We start from the raw sequence: 21,352 nt of genomic DNA, 5'->3' as shown, positions 1-21,352 counted from the left end.
AATGCCCACAAAATCTGCTGTATGAAAATTAGTTTCACTTTAAGCATGAAATAAAGTTTTGCCGAGAATGTATATTTAATTTGGTTCTTGTTTAAACTATCGTAAATTAAGTAATTTTATTGCGCCATCGTAAGAAAAATGATGGCCATAGGAATAAGACAAACACCTTCCGACACTGGAGGTCATGTTTCAATGGAGTATTTATCAAACAATATAGGGACGTCCTTGATTGTGGAAGTCAAACCAGTTATTCACTGACCAAGGCCGAACCACGCTGTTGAAATAACAAATCAAGTTGACCTCAGAGCAACTATTTCGTCAGGTACACCAAATGATTTGACAGTGACGGACAGTCAACAGCGGCGAGTGAAAAGAACGCCTGTCAGTAGTTTGGCTCGTGCCACCCTGAGATCGCGCAAAGAACTATCCAAATGGCGTCAGGCCTTGGATGGTGTGACGCGCGAGTTGCCTGCCCTTGTCCTTCCTCGATTCTCTCCCCTGTCAACGGCGCCATTGTCTGTCCTCCCTCACACTGATGTGACATGAAGCAGCCGCGGAGTCGCTTCGTCATGTTTGACCAAAGCTGGCGTCATTTTTCGCGAAGGACATACCTCTGCAGACCTCCAAGAGCCATCACTATATTTTGAACGGACTTGTTCTGTCAAGAGACTGTACTTCTCTCTGTGATCTTGTTCTACTCCATGTTGTCGATTCGCCATGTTTGAACAATGCTGAAGACATTTTTCGCGAAAGACATACCTCTATACAGACATCAAAGAGCCATCACTATTTTTAAAGGACTTTTTCTTCGGAGAGACTATGCTTCCCTCTGTGGTTTTTATTATACCGTCACTGCCTCCCAGCAGTCTGTTTGCCATGTTTGACCATTGCGCGAAGATCATGCTTCCTTAGAAATCCAGGAGTCAGAACTATTTCCTTTGTCATGGCTTTTGCATCCAAAAGATTGCATCTCCCTCTACATTCTCATGCTACAGGTTTATTTACCAGGACTTCTCCTTTCAAGACTGTGCCTTCCTCAAAGCTTGGCACATTATGTGCATCCTTTTTCTGAACAAATGCTTTCCAACTAAAGCCATTACTTTTGTTAAGACTTTTTCTGACGAAAGACTGTATCTTCATGTATTATTTTCATTCGACTTGTACCCATCTCCCAAACCATGCATTTCGAGATAATTCAGAAGCATTATTAACGTCACCAGGGCTTTTTCTTCCAAAATACCGTATCTCTCTCTGGTCGTATACAATGTGCACCCTACTTCCAAAAGCATGCTTCTGGAGAATTCTTAGAGCCATTGCTTCCCTCAGGTTGTATGTGTCTTCCTAGACGGCCGTATATATACATCTCCATTTGCGGTCGTATACCCCTTGCATCCTTCTCGCAAAACACATGACTCTGGTGACATGTCAGAGGCATTACGTTTTAGCCACAATTGTTTCTTCTAAAAGGCCGTATCTTCCTCTGCGTTCATACATCTCTTACATCCTTCTCCGAAAAAACATGTTTCTGGTGACCTTTCAGAGCTTTTATTAAAAATGTTGTCAAGCCTTTTTCTGCTGAAAGAGCATATTTTCCTATTTTGTTAGTTTACCACGTGCATCTCTGTATCGTTAGTTTACCACCTGCATCTCTGTCTCGTTAGTTTACCACCTGCATCTCTGTATCGTTAGTTTACCACCTGCATCTCTGTCTCGTTAGTTTACCACCTGCATCTCTGTATCGTTAGTTTACCACCTACATCTCTGTATCGTTAGTTTACCACCTGCATCTCTGTATCGTTAGTTTACCACGTGCATCTCTGTCTCGTTAGTTTACCACGTGCATCTCTGTCTCGTTAGTTTACCACCTGCATCTCTGTCTCGTTAGTTTACCACCTGCATCTCTGTCTCGTTAGTTTACCACCTGCATCTCTGTATCGTTAGTTTACCACCTGCATCTCTGTATCGTTAGTTTACCACGTGCATCTCTGTATCGTTAGTTTACCACCTGCATCTCTGTCTCGTTAGTTTACCACGTGCATCTCTGTATCGTTAGTTTACCACCTGCATCTCTGTATCGATAGTTTACCACCTGCATCTCTGTCTCGTTAGTTTACCACCTGCATCTCTGTATCGTTAGTTTACCACCTGCATCTCTGTATCGTTAGTTTACCACGTGCATCTCTGTCTCGTTAGTTTACCACGTGCATCTCTGTATCGTTAGTTTACCACCTGCATCTCTGTATCGTTAGTTTACCACCTGCATCTCTGTCTCGTTAGTTTACCACCTGCATCTCTGTATCGTTAGTTTACCACCTGCATCTCTGTATCGTTAGTTTACCACGTGCATCTCTGTATCGTTAGTTTACCACCTGCATCTCTGTCTCGTTAGTTTACCACGTGCATCTCTGTATCGTTAGTTTACCACCTGCATCTCTGTATCGTTAGTTTACCACCTGCATCTCTGTATCGTTAGTTTACCACGTGCATCTCTGTATCGTTAGTTTACCACCTGCATCTCTGTATCGTTAGTTTACCACCTGCATCTCTGTCTCGTTAGTTTACCACCTGCATCTCTGTATCGTTAGTTTACCACGTGCATCTCTGTATCGTTAGTTTACCACCTGCATCTCTGTATCGTTAGTTTACCACCTGCATCTCTGTCTCGTTAGTTTACCACCTGCATCTCTGTATCGTTAGTTTACCACCTGCATCTCTGTATCGTTAGTTTACCACGTGCATCTCTGTATCGTTAGTTTACCACCTGCATCTCTGTCTCGTTAGTTTACCACGTGCATCTCTGTATCGTTAGTTTACCACCTGCATCTCTGTATCGTTAGTTTACCACGTGCATCTCTGTCTCGTTAGTTTACCACGTGCATCTCTGTCTCGTTAGTTTACCACGTGCATCTCTGTCTCGTTAGTTTACCACCTGCATCTCTGTCTCGTTAGTTTACCACCTGCATCTCTGTCTCGTTAGTTTACCACCTGCATCTCTGTCTCGTTAGTTTACCACCTGCATCTCTGTCTCGTTAGTTTACCACCTGCATCTCTGTATCGTTAGTTTACCACCTGCATCTCTGTATCGTTAGTTTACCACCTGCATCTCTGTATCGTTAGTTTACCACCTGCATCTCTGTCTCGTTAGTTTACCACCTGCATCTCTGTCTCGTTAGTTTACCACCTGCATCTCTGTATCGTTAGTTTACCACCTGCATCTCTGTCTCGTTAGTTTACCACGTGCATCTCTGTATCGTTAGTTTACCACCTGCATCTCTGTATCGTTAGTTTACCACCTGCATCTCTGTATCGTTAGTTTACCACCTGCATCTCTGTCTCGTTAGTTTACCACCTGCATCTCTGTCTCGTTAGTTTACCACCTGCATCTCTGTATCGTTAGTTTACCACCTGCATCTCTGTATCGTTAGTTTACCACGTGCATCTCTGTATCGTTAGTTTACCACCTGCATCTCTGTCTCGTTAGTTTACCACGTGCATCTCTGTATCGTTAGTTTACCACCTGCATCTCTGTCTCGTTAGTTTACCACGTGCATCTCTGTATCGTTAGTTTACCACCTGCATCTCTGTCTCGTTAGTTTACCACCTGCATCTCTGTATCGTTAGTTTACCACCTGCATCTCTGTATCGTTAGTTTACCACCTGCATCTCTGTCTCGTTAGTTTACCACCTGCATCTCTGTCTCGTTAGTTTACCACCTGCATCTCTGTATCGTTAGTTTACCACCTGCATCTCTGTATCGTTAGTTTACCACGTGCATCTCTGTATCGTTAGTTTACCACGTGCATCTCTGTCTCGTTAGTTTACCACGTGCATCTCTGTATCGTTAGTTTACCACCTGCATCTCTGTCTCGTTAGTTTACCACGTGCATCTCTGTATCGTTAGTTTACCACCTGCATCTCTGTATCGTTAGTTTACCACCTGCATCTCTGTCTCGTTAGTTTACCACCTGCATCTCTGTATCGTTAGTTTACCACCTGCATCTCTGTCTCGTTAGTTTACCACCTGCATCTCTGTATCGTTAGTTTACCACGTGCATCTCTGTCTCGTTAGTTTACCACCTGCATCTCTGTCTCGTTAGTTTACCACCTGCATCTCTGTCTCGTTAGTTTACCACCTGCATCTCTGTATCGTTAGTTTACCACGTGCATCTCTGTATCGTTAGTTTACCACCTGCATCTCTGTCTCGTTAGTTTACCACCTGCATCTCTGTATCGTTAGTTTACCACCTGCATCTCTGTCTCGTTAGTTTACCACCTGCATCTCTGTCTCGTTAGTTTACCACCTGCATCTCTGTATCGTTAGTTTACCACCTGCATCTCTGTATCGTTAGTTTACCACCTGCATCTCTGTATCGTTAGTTTACCACCTGCATCTCTGTCTCGTTAGTTTACCACCTGCATCTCTGTATCGTTAGTTTACCACCTGCATCTCTGTCTCGTTAGTTTACCACCTGCATCTCTGTATCGTTAGTTTACCACCTGCATCTCTGTCTCGTTAGTTTACCACCTGCATCTCTGTATCGTTAGTTTACCACCTGCATCTCTGTCTCGTTAGTTTACCACCTGCATCTCTGTATCGTTAGTTTACCACGTGCATCTCTGTCTCGTTAGTTTACCACCTGCATCTCTGTCTCGTTAGTTTACCACCTGCATCTCTGTCTCGTTAGTTTACCACCTGCATCTCTGTCTCGTTAGTTTACCACCTGCATCTCTGTCTCGTTAGTTTACCACGTGCATCTCTGTCTCGTTAGTTTACCACCTGCATCTCTGTCTCGTTAGTTTACCACGTGCATCTCTGTCTCGTTAGTTTACCACCTGCATCTCTGTCTCGTTAGTTTACCACCAGCATCTCTGTCTCGTTAGTTTACCACCTGCATCTCTGTATCGTTAGTTTACCACCTGCATCTCTGTCTCGGAGACATGTTTGCAGACACAATTCAAAGACCTTACTTCTGATCATCGTTTTATCTTTTTTTTTTTTTTTGTGTGTGTGCTGCAAACAGATTGTTTATCTCGCTCTATGATCATGTACCACGGACATCCTTCTCCCAAACACAGGCCTCTGGCGACCTTTTAAAGCCATCGTATGTTCTGGGTAGGTCTGAGTGTATGTCAGGGACTGTTCTTGTTCATGTGAAATACTGTAGGCACCTGCATCTTAGTTCATACTCGTACTCCACAAACACCCTTCTTGGTTTAAACAATGTTTTATTAAATCAAACATGATACAATAATACAACGATAAACAATAGGGACACGAACTCAAGCGAACGCTTATATTACGCGCCCTACGTAAAATAACACAAATATGATGTCAGACAAGCATTACTAAAAAAAATGTGGAACTATCTAGATGAAAAGCATAGTTAAAGCAAATCAGAAAGAATAAGAAAAAGCTAGCAGGAGGAAGAGGGGGAGGGTGGAGGTGGGAGGAAAGAATGGTAGGTACATATAAAAGAATATACAAAAAAAGAATATACATAGTACATTACAAACCATAATCCTGTGGCAAATAAGCAGTAGCTCGCTAAATATATATTTGAAAAATGCATATAAAATAAGGGTTGTTGGCATGAAAATGGGTACTGACTCAAATCAACAACAAGTCGCGTAAGGCGAAAATACAATATTTAGTCAAGTAGCTGTCGAACTCACAGAATGAAACTGAACGCAATGCCATTTTACTCGTAGCATCGTCAGGCCACCGCTCATGGCAAAGGCAGTGAAATTGACAAGAAGAGCGGGGTAGTAGTTGCGCTAAGAAGGATAGCACGCTTTTCTGTACCTCTCTTTGTTTTAACTTTCTGAGCGTGTTTTTAATCCAAACATATCATATCTATATGTTTTTGGAATCAGGAACCGACAAGGAATAAGATGAAAGTGTTTTTAAATTGATTTGGACAATTTAATTTTGATAATAATTTTTATATATTTAATTTTCAGAGCTTTTTTTTAATCCGAATATAACATATTTATATGTTTTTGGAATCAGCAAATGATGGAAAATAAGATAAACGTAAATTTGGATCGTTTTATAAATTTTTAATTTTTTTTACAATTTTCCGATTTTTAATGGCCAAAGTCATTAATTAATTTTTAAGCCACCACGCTGAAATGCAATACCGAAGTCCGGGCTTCGTCGAAGATTACTTGACCAAAATTTGAATCAATTTGGTTGAAAAATGAGGGCGTGACAGTGCCGCCTCAACTTTCACGAAAAGCCGGATATGACGTCATCAAAGACATTTATCAAAAAAATGAAAAAAACGTTCGGGGATTTCATACCCAGGAACTCTCATGTCAAATTTCATAAAGATCGGTCTAGTAGTTAAGTCTGAATCGCTCTACACACACACACACACACACACACGCACACACGCACACACGCACATACACCACGACCCTCGTTTCGATTCCCCCTCGATGTTAAAATATTTAGTCAAAACTTGACTAAATATAAAAACGACCAGATTCATGGATAAACGATTGGACACTTTCAAAAATAAGCTTGTTGGTGCAAAGAGAAAGGTTTTCGCTACCATTTAACAATATTTCAACATGTCTGTAATTTACAGGAAGTGCGTTTATCGTAGACAGGCGAGCATCTACGTACAAAGGACAATGTGTCAAATAATGGTCAGCTGTTTCGTTCAGGTAGCCGCAAGCGCACTGTGGGTTTCCCTGTAAGTGGCGTTTACACAGGTCAGAATTCAAATTACTCATGTTTAGGCGCATTCTGCAGTGGTGAATCTCTTCCAGTCTTTTACCACAGTAATAATAGGCAGGTACGTTATAATCAGGAGTAGATACATAGCGTTTGAAATCGCTGATTGAGTTAGTTGTTTTGATGTTGTCTGGCAAGGTGTTCCACAGGACAGTAGTAGATGGTATAAAAGATCGACGGTATAATTCAGTTTTGCACATGGGAACTCTTCTTTCTAATGGTCTTCTATGATGATAGGGGTTAACATCACAAGTTAAAGGTGGCAAAAGATGTGATAAGTAATGGAGGCATTTGCCATATACCATCTTGTAATATAAAATCACCCTTCTTCCAAACACTCCGCGGTTTTTTCTGGTTGGAGCTGTGGACCAATATCGCTGATGTTTTAAGTTTAAGGAATAAAACCTAAGAAAACAGGCCCTCGGATTACTTCCAAAGTTATGCCATAAGATTGTGCGTTGCAAATAACGCTTCCGCGCAGGGGGACAGCCTTTTCACTTTGCAAAAGCAAGTGATTCGAAAGCTTAATTAAATGGCGTTAAATAGAAAACGAACAAGTCGCGTAAGGCGAAAATACAATATTTAGTCAAGTAGCTGTCGAACTCACAGAATGAAACTGAACGCAATGCCATTTTTCAGCAAGACCGTATACTCGTAGCATCGTCAGTCCACCGCTCATGGCAAAGGCAGTGAAATTGACAAGAAGAGCGGGGTAGTAGTTGCGCTAAGAAGGATAGCACGCTTTTCTGTACCTCTCTTTGTTTTAACTTTCTGAGCGTGTTTTTAATCCAAACATATCATATCTATATGTTTTTGGAATCAGGAACCGACAAGGAATAAGATGAAAGTGTTTTTAAATTGATTTCGACAATTTAATTTGGATAATAATTTTTATATATTTAATTTTCAGAGCTTGTTTTTAATCCGAATATAACATATTTATATGGTTTTGGAATCAGCAAATGATGGAGAATAAGATAAACGTAAATTTGGATCGTTTTAGAAATTTTTATTTTTTTTTACAATTTTCTGATTTATAATGACCAAAGTCATTAATTAATTTTTAAGCCACCAAGCTGAAATGCAATACCGAAGTCCGGGCTTCGTCGAAGATTACTTGACCAAAATTTCAACCAATTTGGTTGAAAAATGAGGGCGTGACAGTGCCGCCTCAACTTTCACGAAAAGCCGGATATGACGTCATCAAAGACATTTATCAACAAAATGAAAAACAGGTTCGGGGACTTCATACCCAGGAACTCTCATGTCAAATTTCATAAACATCGGTCCAGTAGTTTAGTCTGAATCGCTCTACACACACACACATACCTTACTTTTGGAAAAAGGCTGCCTAAAAAATGCTCATTACCACGCAGGTAAACAATAACTGACAGTTTGTTTTTAATGTTTGGATTGTAATCTAGGATAAAGATGGGTGGCAAAAACGAACTTTTACATTTATTTGTGAATACCGAACGAAGATAATACTTTTCCAAACTTGGCTTCCTAATTTTTGAAATGCATGTAAGCAAAAAACCCTTTTGCCACAGCATTTTAGAATGCAAATGGGTCGCAAAACATTCAACAGAACTTGACAAATTTTAATTTTAATTTCATTACAACGGGAATTTGCGTTGTAACAAAAAATAGGGTCTCAAGGTATAGAGTATGTTACAGCCTTGCTGGCTGAAAACAAACGAGACCAATTTTTTTTTTTTAATGCTCATATTCCCAGCAGAGACAGAATTGAAGAAAGATATTTTGCAAACACGCTTGTAAAGTACTCAAAAGTTATGTCCCCGAAAGATATTCCGTAGAATGGCCTGAAAGTAGTGTTTTAAGAGTTTTTATAAAACCCAATTTTATTGTTGTAATGATCTTGGATGGTTTCCTAAGATTTTTTCAAATTAACAATCTTTCAATCACCAATTGTTTAAAATTTTAAGATAAAATATCAGACAATAACTGGACAAAGGTATATATTAACGAAATACGTTGGATGGGTATCATCTTTTACATCTAAACGAGCAAAAGGCATTCCCAAGGCAGCCATTCCAAGTGAATTTGCACACACGAAAGTAAGTTTATGACTTCATAGGTAAAGTAAAGGAATTTTGACACCAACGCATGTTCTATTAGTCTTTAACTTTATTCTACTTTTCGTGACAAGAAAAGCTTTTAGACATTGGTGTTCACTTTTATTTCAATACTTGTTTTAGTATTTGTTAGGAAACCTTTTGAGTGGAAAAACACCAACGTCTCATTTTTGGAGCTTTTTGCGTAATCTTATTTGTGAAAATGATAGATTCCAAAGCAATATTTCTGAACACCCTAAGAAAGAAAAAACTATTTTAAGACATGCCCTTTCAGGTGTTTACTGTTTTTAAGCAAGAAAATGCGATTTCGTAAAAATATGTCCGTTTTAACAAAATGGCGGGAAAATTAACAATTTCGTTTTTTATACGTTTTTAAAAAGGGGATCATAAGCAACATTGCCCTGAACCGAGAATTTGAAAAGACCCATTTTTACCCGAAATATTAGCATTTTAGTTGAGTTAGAAAGCCATTGTAATGGAATGTCAACCGACTGAGCTGCCGGGGCCCTACACCACATATTAGAGTTATCGAACGTTGATTGTTGGTGGACGCCGGGAAAATGGCGTCTTGTGAAGATTTGCGGAATGCTGTCGAGTACGTTCGCCATGATCGCAAGAGTAAAAGGGTAAGTATTTTGACGCATATCAACATGAATGAACCTGCCACACGTCTGTTTACTTAATGTGTAAAGCACGTAGGGTCATCTCAATGCGTCCCCACGCTGCATCAGTGCATGCCCACTAAAAACCTGGATCAAAAGAACATTAGAGGCATGTGACATGTCATTCGCCATACTGGTCCCAGTTTCGAGTATCTCCCTGACCCATCGAGGACCCTGGAGATACTCATGCACTGACGAAGGAGGGGAGTGAATCTTTGTGTTACAGAATGGTCATTAGCCCCATCGATGAACCATGTTTACAGGCCATAATATTGGGAGACACTGGCAGTGGTTACGTAGAGGGTGGCCTCAACTTTTCGAAACCGGCCCGCCGTTTTAAAAGACAGTATAAAAGGAATTAAAATATGGGGTCACACGGGTATTCATCCGGGGTTGCTCATAATGATATCAAAGATGGTGACCACTTGAAGTTATAACCGAAAATGATAAACTTGATCTAAATAATGTTGTTAATATCATGATCAAATCATCTTGCTTAAATTTGAATGACCTTTCTGTGCTTTTTCAACCAATCTGGGGGGTAAACGGTGCCGCTCTTCAAACATCCAAAACACTTTGATTTTATCGAAAAATCACAACCAAGTTAGAAGCAAAATAAGGAGAAAACATCAAATTATCGTACATAAACAAACCCGGTGCAAATCAGATCTATATTGCATGAGCAAAAATCAATTTACAAATGTGGGCACGGAACTGCACTATTACAGTATTAGTATTACCAAAATATACATGTTTACAAACAATAGAAACACATCAAGGCTGGCTGTGTGGTGCTGGTTTGTAACAGGGTACACAGTGTGCTATCATTGAAGAAGATAGTGTTGTTAATCAACATCAGGGGCCAGATAATGCCAATATTGGGTAAAAGAGTAATTGATTGATTTATGAAGCCCTCCAGAGAGACAGTCCTGACTCTTTACAATGTATTCAACATAAGTTATGGATCGAGAGACATGCCTCCACTTTGCGTAAAATGTCTTGCAATACCCATGCGTACTTGCTAAGTTGCTTACACCAGATGGACAAAAGAGGATTTGTAAAGTGCATATGAATTATGATTGCATGTGATATGCAGCTTTTGTGCATGTTTGCTTACGCCCTGCGAATCACATAGGATTTTCTCAGGGTGTCAGCACGCTGCCTTCTAAAAAAAAAAAAAATAATAATAACATTGAAGTTATGACACATGCCCCAAAGATGAACGCCAATAGGTAAAAAGAACCCGTAAGACAAATTTTAATTAGGTTATACTGCCTCAAGGGAAAATGCTGATAAAAAGTTTAAAAAAAAACTAAAATAGTGTGATTGTTGATTGCTCTTGGGTTTTGTCCTTGTATGTATTGGTGTATTTTGTTAGTTGTCTACTTTATTGTTGTTGTTTTTCTTCCATGAACAGCTGAACCAGCCTGCAGATTTAAAGAAAAAAGAACTCCAGATGTCATCTTTTTCAAATGAAGAACTTCAAAGCATGGTCAGGTCCATGGGAACGTCCCTCAAAGGAATCCATGCAGGGACTGTACCGTGTGAAAGGCATGATCTATACTACAAGAGTGACATAACAAGACGTAAGTTTTGCAGTTGGAAAATCTCTTTTTTATATAATAGTATTAATACAGATGACATTCACGCATCCACGGTTAAAAGGTGAACTTGTAAATGAAGCATTTCAATGTGTTCTGGCACTGATCAGCCACAACATTCTATTTTGTGCATGTGAGGGATGGAATTTAGTTTGCTGTGTTACTCGCTGTGGCAAGAGTAAATCATATTTCACATTGTCACCACCATTCACATGCATATATATATATATATATATAAAAGGAGACAGTATCAACAATCACCACTTTTATTTATAAAATAGTATTCAGAACAGAACTAGCTTGCCTGTGAACTCAACACATCTAGCAACATCTTACAGATATGGACATAAGAAATTCAGAAAGTCAGATGCAGAGACAAACGTCTTAAAACCGTGAAACTTGCCATACACCATGCGTGTAAAAAAAATTACCATTATGACGGCATGCCCTATGCAGACATTTTTTAACCTATTTTCCCTTTTTATTTGCATATTTAAGAGGTATTTGCTTTTATTTGTGTCATTCCCTGTGATGATCCTATGTGATTTACGGGGTGTTAAGCAATGGTGAACATTGTGTCATTGCACTATTGTCTGTGGCCAGTTGGCTGTGAATGTGGCATGAGACTGATTTGAGTCTTTGCTGTCTTGCATGGAATCACATTTGAAGACCTCAGGGACGGAAGCAAACTGGTCTAACTTGACTTTTTCTTGTTTTGAGAAAATGACGGTCAAACTCAAAGTTTATTGATTGTACATGTCAAAAAGCAAATTATTTTTCTTGTTTGTCAGTGTCACCCATTCTGATATTTGTTCACTTAGATCCTTTTTCCAGTCAGTAAATCTGATTTCGGGTTTTGTTGTAAATGTAAATATATATGAAATTTAAGTTGAGGAGTTTAGTTACAGGTCCCAAGACCGATCCCACTTTATTTTGAGTCCACTGGCCTAGTCCACCTTTCTTGTCATGATAGATTCGCTATCAAGGGCCAAGGCCACTTCTCAAAAGGGATGCTACAACACTGACAAGTTTTCATCGAAGGGGAGATTCGACTTGGTTCGAAGGAATAAGTACTGAATTTGATGTTTTTATGTGGTCAAGTTATACCTCGTAAGGTTTAGGGGTGACTGACACAATTTTTGTGGGAAAAACTGTGGTTGATCAGTGTAGTTAGCGCTGAGCATAACTCCAGGTCTTCGTTCCGAAAACAATGGCTAGATAGGCGGAATCTGGGTCATCCTGCAAGTGTGGAAATATCATGGTGTACAGTCATTCGTTTGTGCGAAGACTTAGCCAGTTCGCTGAGAGGGATGGTCTAGTGAATAATCACTTTGGATTTCAGCAATGCATGTGCAATGTGTCCAGGAAGGGGGTCGGAGGCTGGAAGATAACAAATCTTTTTGAGGCTGCCGACTCAGTCACTCGACTGAGTTGTTGATTTTGTTGAGGGCGGTCGGTCATAGACTCGGAGCATGTGTGTGTGCTATGGGGCCACAGCCGGGTGTGTGCTGATGACATGAGACCAGGTATTAGCGATAAGAAATTTCAGGGCGGTTGGTCATAGACTCAGACTCAGAGCATGTGTGTGTGCTATGGAGTCACAGCCGGGTGTGTGTGCTGATGACATGAGACCAGGTATTAGCGATAAGAAATTTCAAGGCGGTTGGTCATAGACTCAGAGCATGTGTGTGTGCTATGGGGCCACAGCCGGGTGTGTGCTGATGACATGAGACCAGGCAGGGCTGGACTAGGCGAAGAGGAGGGGGGGGGGGTTGCCTGTGGTGGCCCAGGCGGATCAGTTCATTTTATGACTGTTTTTTTCCAAAAGTATATTGTGAAGATATGGGTGTGAAGGCGCGAAGCGATGAGCCGACGGCGCGAAGCGCCTAGCGTGCTAGGGGGGTCCGGGGGCATGCCCCCCCGTAAAATTTTGAAAAAAAGGATGCAAAATGGTGCAATCTGGTGCATTCTGAGGATGATCATTACCAGTTTCAGGCAGCAGATTTTGTCACTGATTAATACCCCAAAAATTGAAACTCAATGTAAAATAAAGAAATGCATACCTCATTCAATATTTTTATTTTTTGGCTGGGGGGGGGGGGGCGGAAACCCTAGAACCACCCCCCCCCTCCCTCGTTGTGGGGGTCAGGGGGCAAAGCCCCCTGAAGCTGACGGGTAGGTCATATTCTGAGATAGGAAAATGGTCGCTCCTTGCATGAAACGGCATAAAATAAGCAATAATAAAAAAAAAAAATTAAGTAAGTAAGGTACATGTTTAGGCTAGGGGGGGGGTTGCGCAACCCCCATAACCCCCCCGGTAGTCCGGCCCTGCCAGGTATTAGCGATAAGAAATTTCAGGGCGGTTGGTCATAGACTCAGAGCATGTGGGTGTGCTATGGAGTCACAGCCGGTGTATGTGCTGATGACAGAAGACCAAGTAGCAGCTGTAAGAACATTCAGGGCGGTCAGTCATGGATGATAGACTAAGACCATGTGTGGTTGCTTATGACTAGTAGAGTTAATGGAGACAAATCTACCAGTTCTTCTTCTTCTGCGTTCGATGTTGGAATCTACCAGTAAATTACATCTGACAATGACTATTACACTGAGAAAGCAGTTGGCGGCGGTGCAAGATTTTTGGATTTGGTGAACATTTTTAATTCTGTGTTGGTTTTTTACGATGTTACAAGCATTGGTTTTTGGTCATTCCATTTGCAGACGTTTGCGGGAATGCATTGAGTCGGGATGCGATCCTCGCATGCGTCCTGATTTCAAACTTGATAGCCAAATGTACGTTAACATTGTTGGCAGGGGAGGCTTATGCCTCCAGCAATTGGTTGGGAAAAAACGGCGCCGGATCCAACTACTTACGACAGATGTTTCGCATTAGACCTGACATTGTGATCTTACAACTTGGGGGAAATGATTTCAGGTTTTCAGAACCTATGGATGCTGAGGAGTTTGCCTTGTGGCTCCGGATCCAACTACTTACGACAGATGTTTCGCACTAGACCTGACGTTGTGATCTTACAACTTGGGGGGGAATGATTGCAGGTTTTCAAAAACTATGGATGCTGAGGAGTTGCCTTGACGATGCTGGCATTCGCAAGTTGTGGTTGGTGGCAGTCTGCCTCTCTTCATGCCAACCGCCGATTACAGAGGATTGCTGGGCTTATCGGCCACAATAGAGCAACGCTATCACGCCTGGGCTCAAGATATTAACGCCAGGCTGGCAGAACACAGTGCTGACTTGCATTACGTTACGGTTTGGTGCCATTACAAAATTTCAATTTCAGGAGGAGAAAAGAGGCTTGTTTGCGGCCGACGGCGTACATTTGTCTCAACACGGCAGTTACCTAAGGTATAAATCGCTACGGGGCTGCGACTTCTGGGGTGGGACTTGCGCGTGACGCCTATTTTTAGCCAGGGCCACGCTACACCTGATATTTTGTGTTGCGTTGCAGGGGGGGATGGACGGTTAGTGGCGTCTGAAGCCAGCGGTCAACGGGTGCCTGTGGTCGAGCATTACGTTACGGTTTGGTGCTATGACAAAGTTTCAATTTCAGGAGGAGAAAAGAGGTTTGTTTGCGGCCGACGGCGTACATTTGTCTCAACAGGGCAGTTACCTAATGTATAAATCGCTACGGGGCGCTCTGATCGCGGCCAGCAAACGCTGGGGGGAAGCGGGCTATCGGCGCTGCTAAGTAAAGCTTTCTGTGCAGGCAGCCTTGCGTGCAGCGAGCAAGAGCACTGTATACATGCACGAGACGCGCGGACAGCGTGACCTGTTGGAGGCAGACAGTCTCCAGCGCGGAATTGTTAGGTCATACTTGTCATTGTCCTGAGAAGACTCTGTGCAGTTGGTTGGGCTTTGATAAATGTGTTCAGTTAAGTAACTGAAAGATTTAAGGCTTCTCTCACCGCCGGCATTTAAAAAAAAATGTGTAACGAGTTCAGCTTTCAAATTAATATGGAGTATGAACTGTAACCTAACTAAGAAACACTTAAAAGGATTTACTCAAATACGCCCCGTAACTATGGTAAACAGTCAGTCGAAGATGAAGATGACGATTGACGACCGCAGTCTCAAATGCACAATTCACCCTTCTTTGTTGTTACTATATAACGCTAACCGTCAAACACTTAGATCTGCCTATTTTTTGTTTTCCTTTTGCAATTGCATACAGATGTTATTTGACCCCCTGAGTCTGATGTTATATTTTTTTGGACGATATGAGACAGTTTTGTGGTGGGTATTGGGCTTTAAGGATAAGGGTATCCTTAAATTAAAACTGAACATTAGCCTTCTTGAGGTTTTTACTGCCATTAAAAAAATATTAAAAAATTTGTTTGCAGGCTCTCTGGACGCTACCATGATGGCCCATGTTTTAAGTGAAGAGCAAAATGACAGTGTCATGGATCAACTTCTTGCCCTGTTTCCTGTGGTTGGAATGCAGGTGATTAAATTGCTTTGTTAAAATATGATGACATTTTTTTTTCATGGCTGTCGTGTGTCATTGACTCTCTGAAATCAGTTATAACCCCTAATAATTCCTGTGCATGCGTCACCTCTGACGCACTCTTTTCTGATGTCAAGACATTTAAAAGTGGCAGAAGAATCAATCTGTTCCATTTGGCTACTCAGAAGAAAAAAGAAGACTGTGTGCTTGACTACATGTCCCTTTTTTCACATTTAGACGTTGTATCTTTGGAAGGATTGTTTTCTGGTTAAGAAGCAAGACTTGTTTTTCTTGTGTTTTTTGGTACAGTTTTTGAAGGAGTTGGGTATGCAAGCACCACACCTCAAATGGAAATAACTTGCATCTAGATCTAAGCTTACTTTCGATTTCGAAGTGGGCATACCCCTTCTTTCAAAACATTGCTTAGCATAGAGCTTCTTGGCGGTCGCATATCCCAGATAGTGATAATGCCTTCATGAGGTACGTAAGTCTCTTTACAGGAAGACAATGAACTAAATTATTGTACAGAATGTCTTTACATGAGTCGGTGCACTATTACAATTTACTGTATTAATGGTTGAACCCTTTGACAATTTATTCATGATCATGTTTTGTGTGCAACAAAACAAACATGTTTGTGTGCCTGTTTAAAAGAAAGAAAGAGGTTCAGTTTTTTGTTTTTTTATCAACAAGAAAATTTTGGTGTTGGTGGTCAAAACTAGGGTCAGTCAGGAAACCGAAGACAACAATTTATTTTTATTTTTTATTCTGGCCTTAACAAGAGTTCAATTTGACTCTTTTCTTTTTCAGGATATGGATTACATTTTGCGGGTTTTATTTCCAGTAACACTGAAACAAATTAAGAATCAAGTAAGTATTGATTGTATTAAATTTATTACACTCAATGTTTGTCCTTGCTATGTTACTCTGTCTTGTTTAAATGATGTTGAAAATGGGCATCAGAGCCTATAGATTGTGTTCTTTGTTTAGGGAAATAACATTTTGGTATTAGTATCAACAGTCACATGTATGGTCAAGGCTTGACATTTTTTGTTTTTTCCGTCTTTCTGACGGAAAGAAACTTAATAATTTATGTTTGGAGGGGAAGGGAGGTATGTCACTATATGTGTGTGTCTGTCTGTATTATTTCTTTCCAAGGCCTATTTCTCAGCTCCCTGACCACCCACGCACATGTAACTGTAAGTTATTGCATGAGAACCAGTTTACCATTCTCCTGGGGACATGACCACGAAAGGAACCCCCAAGTCACTCAAACTACTTTAAAATGTGAAAAAACATTGACACTGTGGCGAAATCCTCTCACGCCAAGTCTCATGATCACAAGACTTCAGTATAGGCTGAGTCTATGACGCACAAAAGAAAATGATGCGAATCCATACGTCATCAAAAGACGCCATCTTTTTTATAAAAATGAAAATCTCAGGTCAAGTCTACATTTTAGATAAAAGGTAAAGACATTTAGACGTTGATTCATGAAGCTTGTATTATGTGTTTGGCTTCAGATTGACTTCCCTAAACAAGACGATTATGAAGAGGATTCCGACTACAAGGGTAAGTGAACATACTTTGTAACTTTAATTAAATCTTATCCAGGGATCGTACTAGACTTTCTTAAATTGTGTGATCTGTGTGCAGAACCTCATCAAAAATGCATCACCACCTGTTATTATGTGTAACCTTCCTCCAGGGCTTTTGAAATGGCTGAAAGAGTTTTGCAATATTTCAAGATGTTGATGAATACAAAGAACAAAAACGTCTTCTAAAATGCGTGAGGCCACTGGGAAATGCATTATCATTGCAATTTTTGCAACATGTATGGAATCCCCTTCAGGAAAAGAAAACCAACTGACTATATTTTCAATGGGTACTGACTATTTACACAGGAGTACAAACTCTCTACAGATACCACAGACTGATACTGGCCTACTTCCATCTTTTAAATCCAGTGATGTGTGTAATGGTTTTCACTGACTGGGAGACCATTGAATGATTGATGTGGCATGCCATCTTGTATTTTAATTAATATTAATAATATTGTTGAACTGTCTGTCATTCTTTGGCAAACACTTAAAGATAGATAAGTTTGTTTATTTTTAGCTAGTTAAAATCTCTCCAAAGCCATCAACCAGGCTTTCTGGGCAGGCACAGGCATGCTAAAATTAAGACAAACTGAGACTTTCATCCAGAATGGCGCCTGTTCAAGGAAGTTTTCATTTGTTATACATTTTATTTTACACTTTTCCTGTGAGAAAAGTTCAAGAAGACCCTAGTCCCACTTACGATTTTTCCGCAGCACATTTGTCCTTGAATCTCAACGAGTGCGACTGATTCTAATTTTGCGCGCTTTTTCGCTGCCAAGCGTGCGCTAACCTCAAAGAAAGAAAGAAAGCCGCTCAACGCGTCACAGTTTTCTGCTTAGTGGCAAGTACTGTGAACAGTGACTTGAGATGCGCTTTGAAATTAAATGATAAAATATTAATTTCTCCTCAGTGCAGGCATAATTGTGGCTGTAATTTACAGATTGACTTAATTACACCATGACTGTGTCACCCCTGAAAGCCTGGGTGATTCTGCGAGAGAGACTTAAACGAACTAATCCATCTTTAACCATACTTCACATGTGCTAACTTCTCCATCTAAGCCTGCCAATTTGCCAAATGTTATATGCAAGGTGGATCGAGGCCCTACTCAAAGGCGAGTAGGTGCTAGCTTAGACGAAATTGAAACTTTTGTTTTAGATCTTAATCTCATGGTTCAATTTGGTCTTAGCTAGCACCTACTTTCATTTTAGTAGGGCCTCGATAAGTGCGATATATATGGTAAGTGTTTTTATTGAAAGAAAATTAACCAAAAAATGTTACAATATATATGGAACATTCAGTCAGATTTTGCTCATACGCATTTCTTGTTTACAGTTTCACAAAGTGACATGGATTGCTCAGAGTCAGAAGGAGACAGTGATCAGTGCCAGGGAGGACTTCAAACAAAAGGTATTAAACATTGTGTATAGTATCTGTAAGCTGAGTGTAACTGAGATCATTTCAGAAACAGCTGTAAGCTGAGTGTAACTGAGATCATTTCAGAAACAGCTGTAAGCTGAGTGTAACTGAGATCATTTCAGAAACATGATTGATGATTTGAAATATATATATAATTTTTATCAAGTTGTTTTTACATGATGTTGAAGAACTTGAAAGTTGTTTAAAGACAATCTGCAATTGATGAACAACTGAGCTAAGGACCAAGAAGATGACTTCAAAGTACCCATATAGGCCTCGGAACCGGGGGGAGCAGGATGGGCAGCTGCCCCCCCCCCCCCCCTTATGTATCTGTGGGGGGCAAACATGCCCCCCCAACACCACCACCACTAATTTTTGGGTCCTAAATAAAATTCCCTTCCTCACATTTTATTCTGAGAGAGTTCACAAGAGTAAAAAAATTAGTGCCACACTGTCAGAAATGCTTCGGCTTCTTCTTCTTCTTCTTCTTCTTGGCGTTCGCAGAGGTTACACAATCAGTCCAGCACTGGTGATAAATGTTGTCGTTTTCTCCAACTCCTGTCGACTGCCGTATAGTTTGGTCTGCAAGGGAGTTGGTGACGGCCACACTTCTTTTCGTTCCTCATCTAGTAAGGGACATCGCTGTAAGATGTGTTCCGCTGATGCTTCGGCTTCAGGGGGCTATGCCCCCTGACTTCCAGTTGTTACATAGGCTAGCAGCTGTGTTAAGATCTAGATTAAAATCACGACATGTTGTGTCCACTGGGCATTGCGTTTCGTTCGTGTCAGTCAGAAATCATTTTGGTTTTAAGGCTATGGTGGGAGACACTGCACCAGCGTAGATATGCTGTGAAAACAAAAGAAGGAAAAAAACTCAAGAAACTGCTACACTGAGCTTGACACGTTTTGCGCTATAACCATAGAACCAGGTGGCTTCTTGTTAGGAGGGAGATTGAAGGGTAAGGATTTTGTTGCAATTGATGAATCTATATATATATACGACTAGTGTCTGTGTGTCTGTGTGTCTGTGTGTCTGTGTGTCTGTGTGTCTGTGCGCGATGCGCGGCCAAGGTTCTCGATGGATCTGTTTCAAATTTGGTGATCATATTCAGGTACACCCTGGACACAACCTGGTCGATGAGATATTTCAACACGTGTTCTCAGCGCGCAGCGCGGAACCGATTTTGGTTCCACCTCAGCTATTTTGGTTCCACCTCAGCTTACCCGGGCCCCCATACCGACACACCATAGCCGCTACACCACATCACAACGCCAAAGTTCTCGGTGGTTCTTTTTCAAATTTGGACACCGTATTCAGCTACACCCCGGACACAATATCATCGATGAGATATTTCAACACGTGCTATCAGCGCGCAGCGCTAAACTCATGTTCGTTTTTGTGTTTATTTCACCATTATAAGTAACTCTTCCTTATCTTCTCCAGTGTTTGGCGTTTATCTCCCTTCCTTCGTGTGGCTTTCCCGTTCAGTTGTAAGTTACTATTTATTTTTAGAATGTCACTGCGCTGTCCAGAACGCTTCCCTTGCACCCGTAAGTTGTTCTTACTGTCAAAGTGAAAAGGTCGAATCAATTTATAGCCACGCGAAAAATACACTCTCACCTATCTCTATATATTTATAGATACAGATATGCATATATATATACGGCTTCTCTGTGTGTGTGTGTGTTTGTGTGTGTGTGTAGGCAAAAACCTATGTATTATAGAGTTCTGTTTGTGATGGGGTCTAGCGGCTTTTGTCTGTCTGCATGTTCTGGCATGTGAGAAGCCACAGCAGATAATATAGGGCTAAGAAATAAGCTCTAAAATTCTCAATCCCGTTTGACAGGACTTCGCCTTTCAAAGGTGATTGTGGTGAACCGCCACGCTGTCTGTCTCTGTCGCGCCGTTCACCCCAAATTCCCGTTTCTGAGAGTGACTATTTTTAGAATGTCACTGCGCTGTCCAGAACGCTTCCCTTGCACCCGTAAGTTGTTCTTACTGTCAAAGTGAAAAGGTCGAATCAATTTATAGCCACGCGAAAAATACACTCTCACCTATCTCTATATATTTATAGATACAGATATGCATATATATATACGGCTTCTCTGTGTGTGTGTGTGTTTGTGTGTGTGTGTAGGCAAAAACCTATGTATTATAGAGTTCTGTTTGTGATGGGGTCTAGCGGCTTTTGTCTGTCTGTATGTTCTGGCATTTGAGAAGCCACAGCAGATAATATAGGGCTAAGAAATAAGCTCTAAAATTCTCAATCCCGTTTGACAGGACTTCGCCTGCAGAGGTGATTGTGATGAACCGCCACGCTGTCTGTCTCTGTCTCGCGATTCACCCCGGCGAAGCCGGGTATTCCTCTAGTACAATATATATGGAACATTCAGTCAGATTTTGCTCATACGCATTTCTTGTTTACAGTTTCACAGAGGGACATGGATTGCTCAGAGTCAGAAGGAGACAGTGATCAGTGCCAGGGAGGACTTCAAACAAAAGGTATTAAACATTGTGTATAGTATCTGTAAGCTGAGTGTAACTGAGATCATTTCAGAAACAGCTGTAAGCTGAGTGTAACTGAGATCATTTCAGAAACAGCTGTAAGCTGAGTGTAACTGAGATCATTTCAGAAACATGATTGATGATTTGAAATATATATATAATTTTTATCAAGTTGTTTTTACATGATGTTGAAGAACTTGAAAGTTGTTTAAAGACAATCTGCAATTGATGAACAACTGAGCTAAGGACCAAGAAGATGACTTCA

At 40.9% G+C, this 21,352-nt stretch overlaps 1 protein-coding gene across 1 annotated transcript; it reads left to right on the top strand.

Moving 5' to 3' along the window:
• The first annotated feature begins 10,701 nt into the window (after positions 1 to 10,701).
• On the top strand, positions 10,702 to 21,288 carry LOC138946852 (uncharacterized). Its single transcript, XM_070318256.1, has 6 exons — positions 10,702 to 11,086; positions 15,458 to 15,558; positions 16,372 to 16,431; positions 17,085 to 17,133; positions 18,498 to 18,572; positions 21,010 to 21,288. The coding sequence occupies exons 1-6, from the start codon at positions 10,957 to 10,959 to the stop codon at positions 21,102 to 21,104; spliced, it is 510 nt and encodes a 169-aa protein (XP_070174357.1). The 5' UTR covers positions 10,702 to 10,956; the 3' UTR covers positions 21,105 to 21,288.
• The last annotated feature ends 64 nt before the right edge of the window (positions 21,289 to 21,352 follow it).

The sequence above is a fragment of the Littorina saxatilis genome, linkage group LG14 (assembly GCF_037325665.1).
Source record: "Littorina saxatilis isolate snail1 linkage group LG14, US_GU_Lsax_2.0, whole genome shotgun sequence".
NCBI lineage: Eukaryota > Metazoa > Mollusca > Gastropoda > Littorinimorpha > Littorinidae > Littorina > Littorina saxatilis.
The sequence above is the reverse complement of the archived record's forward strand: the minus strand, read 5'-3'. Positions and strand labels throughout refer to the sequence as shown.

Coding starts and splice junctions, on each gene's coding strand:
- LOC138946852 (XM_070318256.1), top strand. CDS start 10,957: ATGTCATCTTTTTCAAATGAAGAACTTCAAAGCATGGTCAGGTCCATG. Junction 11,087..15,457: donor CAAGAGTGACATAACAAGAC/GTAAGTTTTGCA, acceptor ATTTGTTTGCAG/GCTCTCTGGACGCTACCATG. Junction 18,573..21,009: donor GGGAGGACTTCAAACAAAAG/GTATTAAACATT, acceptor TCTTGTTTACAG/TTTCACAGAGGGACATGGAT.